The sequence below is a fragment of the Ixodes scapularis genome, unplaced genomic scaffold, assembly GCF_016920785.2.
Source record: "Ixodes scapularis isolate PalLabHiFi unplaced genomic scaffold, ASM1692078v2 PGA_scaffold0__279_contigs__length_252992795, whole genome shotgun sequence".
NCBI classification, from domain to species: domain Eukaryota; kingdom Metazoa; phylum Arthropoda; class Arachnida; order Ixodida; family Ixodidae; genus Ixodes; species Ixodes scapularis.
Genome location: NW_024609835.1, coordinates 136,913,697 through 136,928,039, shown reverse-complemented (window position 1 = coordinate 136,928,039; position 14,343 = coordinate 136,913,697). Strand labels below are relative to the sequence as shown.

At 43.6% G+C, this 14,343-nt stretch overlaps 1 protein-coding gene across 3 annotated transcripts in view; it reads left to right on the top strand.

Moving 5' to 3' along the window:
- LOC8036091 (E3 ubiquitin-protein ligase TTC3) overlaps positions 1-14,343 on the top strand; it is a 195,433-nt gene that overhangs the window by 90,385 nt on the left and 90,705 nt on the right. For all 3 annotated transcript variants that reach the window (XM_040499934.1, XM_040499933.1, XM_029987983.4), the window contains exons 17-18: positions 2,586-2,695; positions 12,574-12,703. In XM_040499934.1, the coding sequence (XP_040355868.1) occupies positions 2,586-2,695; positions 12,574-12,703 (240 nt within the window). The remainder of the gene's footprint in view (positions 1-2,585; positions 2,696-12,573; positions 12,704-14,343) is intronic.

Genomic DNA, 14,343 nt, shown 5'->3' with positions numbered 1-14,343 from the left:
GGCTCGATGTAAACAGTAAACAGTAGATAAAAGGAGATGTTGATCATTGTTACCAGTGGCCATCACCGACTTGTTATGCCTGATTCACTTGGTCCGATTCTGCTTGCGATTTTCAGCATCGACGTCGACCATCTCATCTACCGTTCATGCTTTTGCAGCCCGAGCGACGTCACAAATTGAAAATTGCGAGCGGAATCTCATCATGCAAATCGGGCTTTAACGTACATTCTGTGGCGTCCACGTGGAATAAATTGCTGCATGTCACATTATTCACGTAAAGTTTTACGGTGTAACGAGCCTCGGTAATTTCGCTGAGGCCGCTCAAGCAGTCGGGCATTGCCAGGAAGACGTAGAATCAACAATTCGAACACGAATAAGAGCAGGGGGACTCACACCGACGCCGACAACATCAAATTTCAATGGCTTGTCTATGGGCGACGGCGAGCTTCTTGCCCACACTCCATCGCGCATGTGCGGCGCTGGTGATGTCTGCTAGGGGCGCTCCGGTTTATTTGTAAACATGAGTTGGTGTCTAGCTACTCCTGGTTTGTTTGTTCCATGTCTGTTTTACTCTACACATGGTGGACGTTGGTTAAGTTGTGCGGGATGCTTGGGAAGTGCAACTTTCGGCAGTCATGGCTGGGTCACGACGACTACAGGCACCAAGAAAGCAGAGGGACCAGTTGACATCACCCCTATATTGTCAAGTCGAAAAGCATAAGGAAACCGGCGAAAACGAAGATGCAAGAACTTCTAAACATCTACCCGGAAACCAAGGAAAAGCTGCTGTAGCTCTCTTGAACCCTTTACAAGAACCTCTTTGGCAAATGCGCTTTTTTTTAGGTATTGTGTAGTAAAAAATTTCCGCAATGCATTTGAAAAATTTGGTGTAACTTCACTAGACACAGTGTTGGGGGGTCCTTGAAAATATATTTACAGGCCCTTAAAAGTCCTTGAAAGCACTTGAATTTTTTTTTATTTTAGGCCTGTACAAACCCTGTAAGGTATGACGAGAACAAGTAGATGGATGCCGCGATGATGAGCTATTGGCTCCGTGTCGTGTGGGCAGATGTTTAAAGGGGCACTGACACATCAAAATCATATTTTTTTTTATTATCCGAAACGATGGAAAGCTATGCCGGGACATTACCCTCAAAATTTGAAATTTCGGAATTCAGTATTTGTGAAGTAAAAAAAACAATTTTCAAATGCCGAATTCGAAGTTCCCGCGCGATCGGCGCCGGTGCCTTGACGTCAAATATTGCGAAGTCCTGAGATTCCACTTTCTTTCACCACTCCCTGCTGTTGCCATGGCGACCCAAAGTGAGGAGGAAAGGAGCGAGCGGCGGCGTTGCGGTGGACCGGTTTTGAGCGGCGTCGCCTGTTTTCCGTTGGAGGATACAAATCCAGGAGACGGCACCACAACGAACTCCCGATTTTTGGTATTTCAAAAAGAAGGGCCGTAGTGCATTTGCAATTGCGTTAAAAAACATGTTTTAGGATTGCCGTTATTAAATGTTATAAAGATCGCCTGCAAAGCTTCTAAATTTCATGATTCTTGACGTCACGAATCAAAAGAAGGGAGGAGGCGAGAGGCGGGAGAATTTTTTTTTTGTGTCTGTGACTGCAACTTGCATCGCTTTAGACAATAAAAATAAATACGACCTTTGGGGTGTCGGTGCCCCTTTAAGATTTCATCGATGCTCGTTCTGGACACCTTCAGGGAACATCTCACTACCGAAGTGAAGAACGCGATCAGGAGGCCAAGAGTGACCTTGTGGTAATACCTGGAGGTATGATTTTGTAATTGCGGCCTCTAGATGTCTGCATAAATGAACCATCCAAAGGCTGCATGTAAAGGAAGTATGAGGAATGGCTTGCCAACAACAACAAGGTGCTCACACCGACGGGGCGGGTCAAGCAGGCGTCAGTTTTCCAAATCGCCCAGTGGATTGCAAACTTTCAAGACGCTGTGTCGCGCGCGTTCTAGTGTTGCCTGTCCAATAATATTGATGGCACAGATGATCACATGCTGCTCACAAACAGTGAGAACGAATTGAGCAGCGCCGAGGAATGGAACATACAGCGGCGATGAGTCAAAAACTAGATTTTCTACCAATTTTCTTATCCTTTTCACCTCTATTCTGCCCTCAAGAAGGGTTTAGTACTTAATGCAGCCTCAGCTTGTGTTTTAGCGGTAATATTTTGTTTTGTTTTTGATGCCATCAAACTTGCCCTCACTTGATATTCGTGGTTGCGTTATGTTTATGCAGAGACATTACTCTAGGCTGTGCAGACTTCAGAAATGGAATGGGCAAAAGGGAGGAACCAGGGAGAAAACAGTGTTTATGCGAACAAGCGAGACGTGCGCAGATGCACCAGTTGAGGCCGGGACAGTAGTGAAAAGAGTCTCACTTGTGTGGAGCGTAATCAGGAAACGTAGCATTGCTCTTTTTTTTTTGACTTTTCTTTTTTCAACATTGGCATTGTCATCTGTACTCGTGAAACTGCCCCCTTTCGCTTGTGTTGTCAGGACTGCGATATCGGTTTCATATCCGATTTAAATCGTTTTTTGTTGTCTACAGGATCTCAACGAAGCCGAGAAATGGTTCCTCGACATCACTGCAAACCACAAGGATATTATTTTCCCACTCGCTTACCATGGTCTATCCCTAGTCAACAAGAGAATGAACAGGTAAGTGAGCAAGGCAGATTTGTTTCTCGTCATTATTTGCTGGTGTGTGATCATTGCTGCTTACATTGAAGACCTGTTATGTTATTAGCTGAAGACGGTGGCCGTTATAGTCGTGCACGGTATACAGCTGAGTGGAATTTGGTTAACGGTTCGCTGTACTTTATTTGGCATTGCTGGGGTTCGTAATCGAGTGCCAAAAAGACACTCCTGCTGTGCTTCTGCTTCTAGAGCAACTTGAAACTTGACGTGGAATGCGAGCAAAGTATGTACAAATGGAAGGTTGAGGCCCATCTTTTGAAGTTCAAAGGGGTTAGAGTGATATGGAACTGTGCACCCCATTTTCCAGTAAAAAATGCCCGATTTGTCTTTGTCTTACAGATAAAGTCGGTATGCACAGAGTGTGTTTCTGCGGCATTCTTCAAGATTTGTAGTGGGCCTTGCAATTTTTTTTCTTAGTTCATAGCTTGTTATTTTATTCCAAACTCTGTTCCTTTTTATTCGATACAAGGCACGTTTTGAATTTCTTGAGTCTTCCCATAAACTCTTCAAATGCGAACACTGAACACTAGCGTCTGCGTTCAGACGGTTGGCATAGAGTAGACCAGCGTGGTAGAAACAAAGCCAGCTAGCTTTGCGTTTACCCACCGATTGGCGCAGTGATGGAATGTACCGCAAAATACCAAGCAAACCCCCCTCAAAGAAAAAGCAAAAACAATTGGGAGAGATATGGAAAGGGCCCTTATTCGGATCAGGCCCAAAATTCAAGATAACAGCCACGTAAAATTGAAAAAAAAAAAAAAAAGCATTATAGTTTGCATTGTTGGAAACTTTTATTTAAGGACACTTTAATTAATATTCAACCTGGAAAACGGAAATTTTAGCATTCACTTTAGTTGCTATCAAAGCTGCAAAACAATTCCTCAGAACTGGATTAAAAATGAGGTCCAGGCCTTCGGTCTTTTTAGGTGCTGGCTTGAAGCTCCAAAATTCCCCAGCTGCAGGTTGTTCTCAACCTAGACAGCTTCTTCGGACAAGTCTTTTGCTCACCGCACGTCCAGGGTTCCTTTTGCACTCTAAGAACTCGTACAAGGTTTCGTCAACTTCTTCGCTGGAGACGGGGGCACCATTGCTCAATCTGCGTCATACCTTTGACCTCCCGAAGTTTTGTTGCAGGAAAACTTTGTAGTTCTTGTTCCACCTGCGGGACCCTCTTATGGTCCAATTTGAAATGGCGAGAGGTCAGGTGGACGTTTTTGCCATTCTTCCGGTGCCAATTCACAACTTCGAGTTTCTTCTGCACCATATATGAATGCATGGATGGATGGATGGATGGATGAATACGGCTGAGCCCTTTGGATCGGGCGGTAGCTTACGCCACCTAGCCATTTTGTTTTACCATTTAAGCTTAGAATATTTAAATGTGAAATCTATATTCACTCCGCAGTGCAAAGAAAGTGAGGCTATGAAACCCCCTTGCCATCAGTGAATAAGAAAATACCTAGTTTTCTCTCGATTTCTGCCACCATTCACTTAATCTTTGCTTGGTAATCTCTACAGTCTTGAAATCCACTCTCCCTTCGCTGTCTCTAAAACCCAATGACTTTATTAAATCTATGTTGTCTTCGGTAGGCATAGGGTGAAGCCCTTTACAGTAGAGTATCAAGTGCTCAGCCGTCTCGTCCTCCTCTCCACAAGCAGTGCACACTGTATCAATTTCCTGGTACTTCACTCTGTATGTTCTGGTTCGCAGAACACCCGTTCTTGCCTCAAACAGCAATGAGCTTCCCCTAGAATTGTCATAAATGCTTTCTTTGGCAATAACTCTTTTGTTTAATCTATAGCTTTCCAGAGCCGTCTTTGTCTGCATTCCCTCTAGCCACCGATCTCTTTCTGTGGCCTTAACTTTCTTCTTAACTGAGACTTGCTCTTCCGTATCTTCGCTATAGCCCAAAAACTTTCCTCTTAATTTCCTAGTGCGCTGTCTCCACTTGGTGTCTACACTCCTCATGTATAAATAGCTGAAAACCTTTCGTGCCCATTGCTCCCCGTCCATTAGCCTCAACCCATCCTCAAATTCTACCTTGCTCACCGCTTCCCTGCTCTCAAATGATGCCCATCCCATGTCTCCTTGTACTCCCTGGTTTGGCGTTTTGCAATGTGCCCCCAAAACGAAGCGAACAAAGACAACTGCTCCCAACGCAGACACTTAGTAAATGATGGGGACGGCTGGTGGTGCATTCTCATAGCAACCTCCTGGATTGGGTGGGATTCAATATTGGCTTTGTATACTGCGACAACCAAAAAGCCCAAAACAAAGCTAAAAAAAAAGAAGGGAACGCTTTTGGGACGGGCGGCATTGGGAGAAGGGGAGGGGGGCTTGTTTGGTTGTGTATAAAAGTGGGAAATTCGCAGAAAATGTGGGGGGGGGGGGGGGGGGGGGGGCGCTTAGTCAAGTGAGGGCGCATGCTTGGTATTTTATGGTAGTATGTTGAGCTCACAATCAAGGGGTCATGGGTAGGGATGCCGCGAACTTTTTTCGAATCGAAGTTTCGATGATCGAATCAAGCGGTTCGAAAGGTTCGAAAGATTTCGATTTTTCGAATTGTCTATATCGTAAAATTCGACGGAGGTCGAATTTTCGAACTTGTTAAGCTAAGAAGTTCGACGCTTTTCGAACCTTCGAACTTATTACGCTAAAAAATTCGATCTTTTTCGAACTTTCGAACTTATTGCGCTGCAAGGTTCGATGCTTGTCGAACTTTCGAACTTGACTGACCAAAAAATTCGATACATTTCGAACTTTCGAACTTATTTATCAAGAAAATTCGAAAAGTTTCGAACTTTCGAATTCTGAAAAGTCAGAAGTTCGACGAACTTCGAACTTATAGGGTAAAAGTTCGACGTTCGTCGAACTTCGAAAGACCGGCGGACGGTTTCATTTCATTTAAAAAAAATTACATTCGTAATTTTTTTTTCTGGAACTTTTACACGCGGTGCTGCGTTCCTTACGAAAGACAATGCCATTTATTTCAATGTTCTGGCATGCTTAGGTTTAAAGAAATAAATCCCCGAAGGGGCGAGGACGGACGACGGGTTTTTGACGATTATCGTTTGTGCCAGATTTGAAGCAAGCTGCAGCCGGAGCTATTCATGGTAGATAAGTTATACTTTAAGAATGATCTATGTATAGCGTAGGTAAGTGCCGTCTTAAGATGTGATTATTGTTATTCAACGTGAGTTTCGAAGAAATGTCCAAACATGTATCTGCATGCAATTATGACCTAAACTTGATATTTATTTTCGTCTAAGTTGTTTGAGGTATCGCATTTAAATTAACACCACAGACAGTACATATCATTGCCATCTGCAGAATACAAAATAATATATTTATTGTTTTTTCACGTTAAGGAATAAATTAACTCGTGGGAGAAGATTTCTAGTAGTGTTCAAGTTCAGCACGTCATTAAAAGAAAACTTTCTTTTTTTTTTTCGCTTCACGTTCCTGGGACGTGTTTCTTTTAGCCTGTACACATTTTGGTAAAAGAAACTTGTTTCGAAGTTCTGAACCTCTGAATATGCAAGAATAGAACACTTCCGACGAATTCTTGATAGTTTCTTTTTTTTGTCCTGCTTTTTATTCCCGCATTTATTCTTTTTTTTTTTTTTTTCTTTTGTTACTATCGGCACTGGCGTTTAGGTCGAAAAGACAGCTTTGAACTTCCGAACCACTAAGCATGTGACGAGCAGTGCCTTCTGACAACGAGTTTCTAACAATGACCATCTACGCAACCTTTTATGCAGTGAAGAGCGACAGTAGCTATACATATGCATAAATAATTTCAGATTAAAATAAGCTCGACCACGCCCTCTTTCCCCGTATTGTTTTCTTTAACAGTCCGAAATACCTGCAAGGGGGAGAATGAGGCTGAAGCCCCCCCCCCCCCGCTACCCTCTTTCCCCCCGTTTTTCCTCTTCCGACGCCACTTGTATGGTAGAACGCTCCTCGACCTCGAGTTGTGTCGGCTTTTGTGCTTTTTGCGAGGCGATTCCTCCGTCCCAGAAAATAAACCTCCAGTACAATTATAAACTTCACCGGATCGGATTACTACCAGCGTGCAAGGGGTGGCGAGCTAGTTTGCCAGGTCGCTTCAAGGTTTCTCTGAGCCTCAACCTCCTGCTCGCCCCTGGCCGTTTCGAACTGGATGAGTCTCGTAAAACAGTGTGTTCGTGCAATCACTACTGCGTGATAAAGACCCCCCCCCCCCCCCCCCCCGGGGGCTGGCGGTCACTATTCTGCACTGGCAAATATTCTAGCACGTCCGGGACACTCGTCGTCTCATTTAATTGCCTTACCAACTTCGCAGAATCTAGATATCACACCCTAACTTTTCTAAACTTGATTTTGTGAAAACAAGTGAGTCGTGAAAACGTTATTTGAAACTGAAACTGTAGAAAAACTTGAAAATCGGACTTCAAACTTTGAAAACTTGGATTAAAAAAAAATTCAAAATCTTCAGTTTTTTTTTTTTTTTTTTTTTGAATTTAGCGTTTAAAGAGAATCGAAACTTTCGAACTTTTCGAACTTTATGCCAAAAGAAATTCGAAATCTTCGAATTGTTCGAACTTCATGTCTATAAAAATTCGAAGCGTTCGAAGTTTTCAAATTTTTTTTACAAAGAATTTCGAAATCTTCGAATTTATCGAACCTGAAGTAAAAAAATATTCGAAATATTCGAATTCGAAATTTTAGAAACCGTGAAAGCTTCGAAATTTTCGAATTCGAAACTCCGCTGTGGACAAAAGTTGCGAATTTTTCGAAATCGAACCTCTGTCGGTACGAAAATATCGAAATTTTTCGAAATCGAACCTCAGTTCGCTTCGCAAATATCGAAACCTTTCGAAATCGAACCTAGGGTGGTTCGCGACATCCCTAGTCATGGGTACAATTCCCGTTGGCGCATGTTTATCTTATCAATTTACCACATTTTTGTGCACACTGTCCTCTGAAGTATGTGCTACACATTTCGTGATGGTTTCCTTGGCGTTATGCCACACTTTCCTCGGGGATCCCAGCCCTTGAACACATTATGTGTTAAAAATGAGTTTTAGTTTGAACTTCAGTCAGAGCTGCGAAAGTGGGTCAGAAGTAATTAGTACGTGGTAGTTATGGTTACATCAGATTAAATGTAAAAGCTACAAATACTGATATTTTAACAAATAAAATTTTAGTCACAATATAGATACTTTTATATACGTATTTACTCGCAGAATGAACGCACTTTTTTTTCCGAAAAATGATGCAAAGTTAGGGGGGGCATTCATTAAGCGAGGTAAAATTTTTGCATCGGTTATTTACTCGCATAATGAACGGACCTTTTATCCTGAAAAATCGAAGTAACTTATCTCTCTGCGCGCGGCGCCCACCCCGCAACCAAACTAAGCTGTGCAAAAAAAAAAAATCCTTTTTTTTTCTTTTAGTTCCTTGGTTTTTGTTTTTTTTTTTGCTGCCTTTCGCAATCTGTTTTGTTTGCTTAGGCGAGGGCTTTCCGCTTATCTTTCTTATCTCCTTGCGCGCGGCCCGCGACGCACGACCTCCCGTCACCAAACTGCGCTGTGCAAAAAAAAAAGAAAAAAAAAAAAAAGCTCCTCTTTTTTTTGTTTTTTTCTCAGTTCCGTGGGATGTTTTTTTTTTTTTTTTGCCGCCTTTCGCAAGCTGTTTTGTTTGCTTAGAGGGCTTCTCCGCTCCTCTTTGTTACCTCCTTGCGCGCGGCGCGCGACCCCCCGTTACCTGTGCAAAAAAAAAAAAAAAAAAAAAGCTTTTTTTTTTGTTTTTGTTTTCTCTTAGTTCTGTGGGTTTCTCTTTCTTTTTGCCGCCTTTCGCAAGCTGTTTCCTTCGCTTAGAGCGCTTCTCTTTCTTACCCCCTTGCGCGCGGGGGCGCGCGAACCCCAAGTCCAGACTGCGCTGTGCAAAAAAAAAAAAGCTCCTCTGGCATGTTTCTTTTTTTCTTGCTTCCGTTGGATCTTCGCAAATTTTGTTAACGCCTTTGCAAGGCGTTTTGTTCGACTCGCTGCCCATGCATTCGCGACCTCGCTGCACCAGGATAAAAAAGTGCGTTCATTTCGCGCGCGTGGGAGGAGGGGGTCAAAATTTTGACGTCGGAGTTGGGGGTGCGTTTATTACGCGAGTGAAAAAAAAAGTCGAAATTTTGAGAGCCGACTTGGGGGGTGCGTTCATTACGCGAATGCGTTCATTGTGCGAGTAAATACGGTATGTATAAATTTTAAATACGGATAGATTTTAAACAAACATATTTTACTCCCGAAAAGTAGCTCTATCTGTGCAGTGATTGCTGGCCAATGGTTCAGTTTCCAGTCCAGAAAGAAATATTTGCGCATTGCACTTTTGATTTATCACTCTGTTGCAGTAGCGTTTGACCAAGGAAGTTAGGGTATTTATCAACATAACTTAAAGAAATAACTTATTGCACCAATTTAAAACAGGAATATTGCCGCGCGCGCAGCTGGACAAGTAGGCAGCGCGCGCGTGGCCTAACGGTTATCGCGCTTGCCTCCCACGCAGAAGGCCAGGGTTCGATTCCTGGCCGCGACTACACATTTTTGTTGACAGTGTAATTTGATGTTCTAGTGAATTCGAGAACCGTCTTGCTGATTCGAGGTTAAAATGTTCTACACACCGAACCTTCTACGCCGAACGATCCAGAAACCCACGAGGGTACATAAGGGATTCCGCCAGGCGAGCGAATTCAGTTTTTCGCCTCAGCGTTCGACTGTGCTGCTCCGCCGACTTCGACGCCCGCGACGCTCTGTTATTATCGTTGTACCCCTTTTATTTTTTTTTGGCACAAGTTCGCCACATTAAACGTTTATTTCTTCCTGTTTATTTCCTATTTCTTTGGTCACCACCCGTGACATCTTGGTGGAGGTGCGGGGTAGCGCATGCCCGTGCAGCGTTCCCCTCCCAGGGCCCGCAGTGCAAGCCCCATTCCGAGCCCGGTGAGAAGACCACCCGACGCGGAACCTGAAACTCGGACCAGTCGCCGCACCCAAGGTCTACACCCGGAATACGGACTTCTGCCACCCAGGACCAAGCAGCCAACGAAGCCGACGATGGACGGCCAGCAGTCACAGACCCCGGCCGCTCCTGCCTTCATCTACCTACCAGTCGCACCCCGGACTCCGACGCCATTCCACGGGGACGCCCACGAAGACGTCGAGGACTGGCTTCAACAATACGAGCGGGTGGCCCAGCACAACCGATGGACGGAGGACCAGCGCCTGCAGAACCTTTACTTCGCGCTCGAAGGAACGGCCAGGCACTGGTTCGAGAATCGGGAGACATTATTGATCTCGTGGACCGCCTGCAAGAATGAGTTGAGGCGAAAAACTGAATTCGCTCGCCTGGCGGAATCCCTTATGTACCCTCGTGGGTTTCTGGATCGTTCGGCGTAGAAGGTTCGGTGTGTAGAACATTCTAACCTCGAATCAGCAAGACGGTTCTCGAATTCACTAGAACATCAAATTACACTGTCAACAAAAATGTGTAGTCGCGGCCAGGAATCGAACCCTGGCCTTCTGCGTGGGAGGCAAGCGCGATAACCGTTAGGCCACGCGCGCGCTGCCTACTTGTCCAGCTGCGCGCGCGCGGCAATATTCAGCGGCCACTTCTTCGTTTTTCAAGGCCTCACTGGCTCACCCTCTTTCTGCTCCCTCCGCAAAAGAGAATTATTTTTTTTTTCTGGCAGTTGATTTTGTTTTGCGGAAGAAAAACAAAGCCAGCTTGCAGAGCGACACGGCGCTCTTGGCAGTTCGATTAATCGGGAGACGCTGCAATTTTCGTTCAGTGTGACTCCATTTTTTGCTATGCACTTTCATTGCAACTAGTCTGTTCAGAAATATTTCGATACAAGGGATAGTTGGAATTAACCGGGTTTATATAATCGGGTTTGACTGCACAGGGTGTTTCTGGAAACTTGGTTCAAATTGCTCCTGTGAAAACTGCATTGCACAAAAAAAAGGTTGATGCCGTAGTGGTTTGTGCCGAGGGCCCATGAAGGAAAATGATTAACATTCAGTATAATTTAGTAATTACCATATTTATTCGCGTAATGAACACTCGCATAATGAATGCACCCCCCACAACGAGTGCCAATATTTAGACTTTTTTTTTTCCCTCGCATAATTAACGCACCTCCAATTTTCGGCTCCGCTAGTCTAATTGTTCCCAACTAAGCTAACCACCTAGCCAATTTTTTTTTTGCTGCTAAGCGGCTTGGCCAAGCCAAGCTAAGCCAAGCCAAGCCATTCTTGTAATGGCTGCAAGTGCTTAGTTGCGGAAGTGATCAACCAAGTGATCAACCGTGAAACTGAGTAGCGTGCACACTTGAAGCTTGGGTCGAGGAATTGCCCTACCTCGGACATTCGTTGCCTATTGGATGCATTGATGTCAACAAACACGTCGTCTGTGGTCCACTTTCGGACAGTAAAATCGTGAAAGTGGTTAGGCTTAATTTCACATATTTTGGGGTAAATGCGTTTATTTAATCCGTAACAGAATGGTGCAGCGAGGTGCACGCTGTGTCGTAGGTCGAGTGTCTGGTAGCCTCTTGTAACAGCCATCTTCGTGAAACTTGATCTGTGCAAGCTGGCCTCGGCGATCAGCGGTTGAACTTCGTACGAGTTCTTATATTCATAGTCGCGGTATATACCTGAGCGTGCCGCGGGATCCTAGCAATATATCGCCTAAGAATCGTTGCGTTGCTTTCCGTGCTGAGTGAGCTTCGTAGGGCGCTTTTCCTTCTGCAAAAGGCAGAAAGGTTTGCAATTTATAAAGCATGGTTACTGCGGCGCGCCCCCGACCAGACGTGGGTGCACTTCCATCAGTGGAGACGTGCCACAGTACCTTGCCACGCCATATTGGGACCTAATATGACACTTGCACAAAGTGTGTAAATGTAAAAATTTTAACCCCGCATAATGAACGCCCCCCAAATATGTGTCAATTTTTCTGGAAAAAAAGTGTGTTCATTATGCGAGTAAATACAGTAATTGCATTTTAGTAATTAAATTTTTAAATATTAACTCTAACCCTTTGATGCCTTTATGTAAGCAGATTACTGCTTACATAAAATTTATTTAAGGTTAAAGCCTTATTGATTATCACGAGCCCAAATCGAGGGCTCACGCAATGCTGAGGTCCAATCTATGAACCACATTCAAATATCGTCACTGGGCGGTACTGCGCCTTGTCCCTTCATGAGAAAAGGCGTAGGCATTGTGGTCACAACAATATGTCATCAAGCACGCTCCGCTCAAGGTCAAAGTGGATGCGCCTCAGAAATAAAACGCAGAGAAAAGCACAGCAACACAGATGCTTTGTCACGCAAGCCGTGAGGCTAGCGGTGGCGCCGCGCCTGCACAGTGGGGGGTGTGATGTGTGCCATGCGCAAAAGGAAGACGTGGCACGCTGCTTGTAGGAATACGTTGCATGTAGGAATGCAAAAGCATTCCTACACTTAAGTGTCTGTCGCGTTTTTTTTTTTTTTGCCATCTCATGATTGTTATAGGGTTGTATGTTACAGTAGTGACAAATTTTAAAACTTTAAGCAGTTACTTCACAGCTGTGGTTTTAGCCATAATGCTGTACTTTTTTCCTGATTTCATTGGTGCCATCTTTCCAACAATGCTATTTCTCAGCTGCTCAAAATACCAATTGGCTTTTTGTCCCTGGCAGGATAGTTTTCCTTTCTGCCTATTTACTGCCACAATCTGTTTTATGGTGAAAGAATCCAGTGCCATGGGAGGGCAGATTGAGCGTCCCATTTTTGTGGCACCCATTTATTCTTTTGTTCTCCGTTCAGATTCTCTGATGCCTTGCCATACCTGGAAAAAGGTCTAAGCATACTCAGCAAGGGAATTCGCTTCAATGAAACTGTGCTCTGGCCTGGGACCAAGACGAAAATTGACATTGCCGAAAGGACGAAACTACAGGTTTGCTGCCTTATATGTTTACTCATATTATCTCCAGGGGTGTGCAAATGTTCTGAATTTTAGATATTCAGTCGAATCTTAACAATATTTGATTAAATTTGCTATGCATTTTTACTGTTAAAAATATTCTTCTTGGAACTTGAAAAATTTCTGGGGAATGCAGTATTGCTTTCCAACCATGTCCCCTTTGCTGGAAAAATGTTTTCTTTTTTTTTTCTTTACTGTAAGCACATCATTATCAACCATTCGCTTAGAATGCAGGGATGTGTCTCCGGTCGCACTTTGAGAGTGTGCTTTAAAAGTGCTCTTATAAATCTGATTAAAAATGGTCAAATGATAACGGGAAATTAGAATCTCTTTCTGGTATCTGCTATTTTCCTTTGGGGGCCTATTTTTTTGTGAAGCTAGCAGCACTTCTTTCTTTGTTTCTGATACTGCACAAAATGCTATGTAAAAACTGATGGTTTTACATTTTTATGACAAACTTGTGAAGTGACATAATGTCTATTTTGACACTCAATCAACATTCTGTTTGAATGTTGTCCGATTCTGTTTTCATTCATTAAAATTTGTTTTTGAGTTTTATGTCACAAAACACCTGAAGTTAAAAGCTTCCTTTTTGTATTGGAACTATTTGGCTACCCCGCAACTAGTTCATACAGCGTGCTCTGTTCAGTCCTTGTTGAGTTCAAATACCGTGAGGCACCTATAGCCTTGTGCTATGTCTGTACAGTGCAATCCACGTATAACGATAATGGGATAACATGAAAATTCAATTGTTATAACTGATTATCATTGTATCTGGACTAAAAACTGATCAGTTTCTAGTCTAGGAACTGATCTTTATAAGCAGTACATCATTATACAGTAAAACCTCGTTATAACGAAGTTGAAGGAGCGCTCGTAATTATTTCGTTATAGCCATTAGTTTGTTTAGCCAATGTCCATTTCTTCCCATTATTAGCAAGCAAGGGGAATTATGACTGCTTTGTTATATCCATTAGTTTGTTATATCCCATTTTGTTTTAACGAGGTTTTACTGTACATGGTATCATAATACCTTCTTGGTTTTCTTTGTTTTGAGACTACAAATGCCAAAATGTCTTGAAGGAAACATGAAAACTAGGGGTGTGCGAATACTCGAATATAAAAATTGGAATCGAATAGAAAGTTCCCGAATAATTCGATTCGCGAATCGAATTCCCAGTATTAGGTCACTCGAATATTCAATATATTCTGCCAAAGACGCGCGGTCGGCGCGGAGCGGACATAAAGCCGTTTTTTCTCCCGATGTAAGCACCGTGATGATAGACAGACCATGCGCAAAAGAGCTCTTGGTCCTACCATTCCACGAAAATCTAACGCACAGGTTAGAAAAAAGAAAAGTAACGAACGCCACAAACTTTATTGCACGCAGATGTACTCATGATCGTGACACTATGTACCCTTGAATCGCAACCAAAACATCCCGTTTGCGCTGCTTCCAGAGAGAAATTGTTGGGAGGCCGGAATCCCGCGCCATGCCTAGTTCTTTTCACGAGTAAAGCCCCTTGTTCCAAATTGAAGCACCGATTTAAAACACACTTGGGGCCGATGTGAAACACACACACATGCGTGGCTGTAACTTTGGTTTTTTGTGA